We start from the raw sequence: 4,053 nt of genomic DNA, 5'->3' as shown, positions 1-4,053 counted from the left end.
TGCAGACTCAGGCAATCCACTCACCTCAGCCTCCCAAGGCGCGGGATTACAGGCTGAGCCACCGAGCCCGGCTATTCCTATTTTTTTTAAGTGAGTAAACTGAAGCTTAGAATATTAAAGTTATAGCACTTAGATTATACAGCTAGTAAGTAATCACTGGTATTCCAACTCAAAAGTCCAAACATGATGGCCAGGTGCAGTGCCTCATGCCTGTAATCCTAGCACTTTAAGAGGCCAAGGCAAGAGGATTGCCTGAGCCCAGGACTGGCAAGACCTTATCTCTACAATATATTAAGAAAACCCAGCTGGTATGTGGCATGCGCCTATAGTTCCAGCTACATGGAAGACTGAGGTGGAAGGATCACCTGAGCCCAGCAGGCTGAGGCTGTAGTAGCCATGAGCATGCCACTGCACTTCATCCTGGGTGACAGAGTGAGATTTTGACTTTAAAAAAAAAAGTCCAAACCCAAGAAAGACTCTAATTCAAGTGAGAGCAAGTTTTATTTAACTTTTTATTATAAAAATTTCCAAACACACACAAAAGAGTATAATGAACCTCTATGCCAATACAACATTTTGCCTTCTCCCACACACATTTTGTAATCAAATCCATAGGTACAGTGATTAGATATATGGGCTTTGGAGTAAAGTTCTACCTGTGAGCCTTACAAACTCAGGCAAATGACTTAATGCATGTTTAATACAAACCCTCTTCCTAATCTGTAAAAATGTGGAAGAATACCATCTCAGGGGACTACCATGAGAACTGAGTAAGAAAACGTAATGCTTTTAGCACAATGTCTGGCCCATTTCTAGAAAGCAGTCAATAAAAGTTAGGTATTTTTAAAGTAGGTATATGGATGGATGGATGTGAGCACAAATAGAGTATTACATAAAAATCCCAATAAATTAGACAATTCAAATTTATTCAAAATTCTTTATTAGGTATGACAAATCACAAACACTTTCATTCTTTTCTACTGGTTTTCTCCATCCTGTACCAAAAACATAGCTTCCTATTAACGAGGTTATTCCTATAATTCCATTACTTCAAAATCTCATCACTTGAAAAAACAGAACACTGTGCTGAATGGATTTTTAACTTGATCCCATATGAGGCACTTATATTTCCATGAAAAATAAAACAGACATTTCTGAAGGTACTGTTCCAATCTGCACTGATAACTACAAGCAAATTCAAACTACAGAATATTATCTGATAATGTGAAGCTAAAATATTTTTAAGGAATTAAGAATCCAGGCCGGGCATGGTGGCTTATGCCTGTAATCCCAGCACTTTGGGAGGTGGAGGCAAGAGGACGGTCTGGGCCTAGAGGTTCGACACCAGCCTGGGCAACTTGGCAAGACCTCATCTCTACAATAAAATTTTTTAAAAATTAGCTGAGCATGGTGGCACATGCCTATAGTTACAGCTACTTGGAAGGCTGAGGTGAAAGGATCATCTGAGCCCAGGAGGTTGAGGCTGCGGTGGCCATGAGCGCACCCCTGCACTCGAGCCTGGGTGACAGAGTGACACTCCAACTCAAAAAAAAAAAGCACTGTGACAGGTACCGTACACAGCAGTGAACACAATACCATTCTGGTTTTGTAACATCTCTTTACTACAGAACTCTAACCAAGCATGTGAGTTTTCTACCTTCCCAATTTCAGTAGATAAGTGGGCATGAAAACAGATACAAGGCCTCTCAGGTTTTGTTTGTATGTTTATTTACATGACATTATAATAGCACTACTTCATCAGGCTTCAACTGCACATGTTGCATAATACTGAACTTTAAAAGATTAGAAAACGAAAATAGTTCTACTCTTTCACTCCAAACCTGACTTCTAACCCAGCATAAGACACAAGACAGGGCTAAGGCTGATCCAGAAGATGATGGAAGACAACAGAAGTAGAGATGAAGATGTAAAGAAGAAAAGAAAGAGAACGTATTAGATCCCCTAAGTAGAACAGAACTGAATTTTGCCAAGAATGCTCTGTAATAACACTACCTTTGCCATCAGTTTCAGTTAGTACCAAATTTTGAGATATGACTGATAAGAGATCTAATTCCATAAACACTCTGTAGCTGGAAAATAGGAATTAAGAAGCATAAATATCTAATTGGAAAAATAGGCTTGGATTTGCAGAACCAAGACTGGGAATAAACTTATTAAATCTCTCTTACAACCACTAAAATAAAATATGTAACACACTAAATGTCTGTCTTCTACTGCTACAACAGAATACCACAGACTGGGTAATTTATAAATATATGTTTTTCACAGTACTTAAAGGCTTGGGAATTTCAAGAGCATAGGGCCAGCATCTAGTGAGGGTCATCACATGGCAGAAGGGAGCAGAAGAGACAGAGAGGAAAAGGTGGCCAAACTTCTGCTAAAACTAACCAACTCCTCAATAAAAGCATTCATTAATCCATTAATGAGGGCAGAGCCCTCATGATCTAATCAACACGGTTACATTGGCAATAAAATTTCAACATGAGTTTTGGTAGAGACATTCAAACTACAGCACTAAATAAAAACATATGAAAGCAATATTACTCATCTTAGAATACTATTAACAAGTATAATAATACGAGTCACTGCTCTTAATATGCCACACTAGGTCAAATCTAAAGTCCACTTAACATAAAATTTAGTTTGACAAGAGCACCAACGGAACTGGAGGGATGGCATAATTGCTTGCCATGACTCAGTACTGGGTAGTTTAGATTCAATGATAAATATTTAAGAAAGGAAATAAAAGAGAAATTTGTAAGGATAAAGTTATTTCATATACACACAACTCTTCATGAAGTGCTATCTTTACAAAATTGATGAACATAGTTAAGAATTACCCAAACTTCTTCTCAAATGAGGATCACACACTCTTAGCTTTATGCCTCATACTGGCATGCCTGAGTATAGCACAGTCTTTCAGAATTCCTCTTTATACATACTGAACTCCTCTCTCTCCTCACTGAAACCACTATCAACAGTATTACCATTGTTCATTCTTCCCAAGGGTCACTGAAAAAACTTCTATCCTTCTTTGCATCTACTTTTCTTCCATTTTTATTCTAACTCCAGTTTCTTGTTTTCCAATTATCCCCCAAAGAATGACTCTTAACCCATGAAAGCTAGAAGGAAATTCTCAGGTGCTCAAAGGGTAAACTAACAAACAAAAAAAATCATGTATGCTGGCATTTTGCATTAGAGGTTTGGAAGAGATTACTTTCTGCATACTTTCACAGAAAGAAAAGGTACACTTGCAATATGTCTTACTCTTTTGGTCTTGTATTAATTTCAGCCTCAACTGATTTTTCTTGAAAGAAAACATAACTACATCACCAAACAACAGTCCATATTATTTTACAAAAATTAAATGTACAACTTACCCCATTTTCCAAAACAGAGAGCTGATCCCGGGCAGCAACACCTCCAATTATCAGAAGCTCCCTGAAATAATATTAGAATAATGTAGAAAAAAAAGATAAAAGTCTGCTTTATATTGTTTGATCTGCATCCGTTTATTCTGGGTGAAAATTAAGGTTGAGTAAGCAATTGAGAAAAAAATCCACAATAAAGTAAGTCTGGAGAAGGTAGAAAACAAAGCACTTCAAGCCCAGTAGACATATCCATGGCTAAAGTATGGTAAAGTAACTAAAAAGAATGTGAAAGCTTGTAACACAGGAGGGAAAAAAGAAAATCAGTTCTTATCTACATATTCTTCTATATTAGAATAATTCAAGGACATTAAAACTTGGTTTCAATCTACCATTTTTAGACATATATACTTTTATATGTGTATAAAATGCTTCTGAAAGAATATATAAAAGTAAATTTAAAAGTTTGCCTCCAGAAAAGAAATTGGAGAATGAAGTGAAACTAAGCTTACTTTTCAGAATACCTTTTTGTGTTGTTTGAAGTTTTTCTCATTTCAACAAAAGATACTGGAACAAACAGACATGCACATGCAAAAGACTGAAGTCAAACCCCTTCCTCACACCATATACAAACATTAATTCAAAATGGATCATAGACCTAATG

General features: G+C 36.7%; 1 protein-coding gene across 4 annotated transcripts in view; it reads right to left on the bottom strand.

The window, feature by feature from the left end:
• The window catches only part of DDX1 (DEAD-box helicase 1), a 43,861-nt gene that overhangs the window by 14,479 nt on the left and 25,329 nt on the right, over positions 1–4,053 (bottom strand). For all 4 annotated transcript variants that reach the window (XM_008055755.1, XM_008055756.1, XM_021711231.1 and 1 more), the window contains one exon: positions 3,402–3,462. In XM_008055755.1, coding sequence (XP_008053946.1) covers positions 3,402–3,462 — 61 coding nt within the window. The remainder of the gene's footprint in view (positions 1–3,401; positions 3,463–4,053) is intronic.

This window comes from Carlito syrichta, unplaced genomic scaffold (assembly GCF_000164805.1).
Source record: "Carlito syrichta isolate Samal-C Ts95f unplaced genomic scaffold, Tarsius_syrichta-2.0.1 Scaffold301950, whole genome shotgun sequence".
Taxonomy (NCBI): domain Eukaryota; kingdom Metazoa; phylum Chordata; class Mammalia; order Primates; family Tarsiidae; genus Carlito; species Carlito syrichta.
This window is presented reverse-complemented; position numbering and strand designations above follow the sequence as displayed.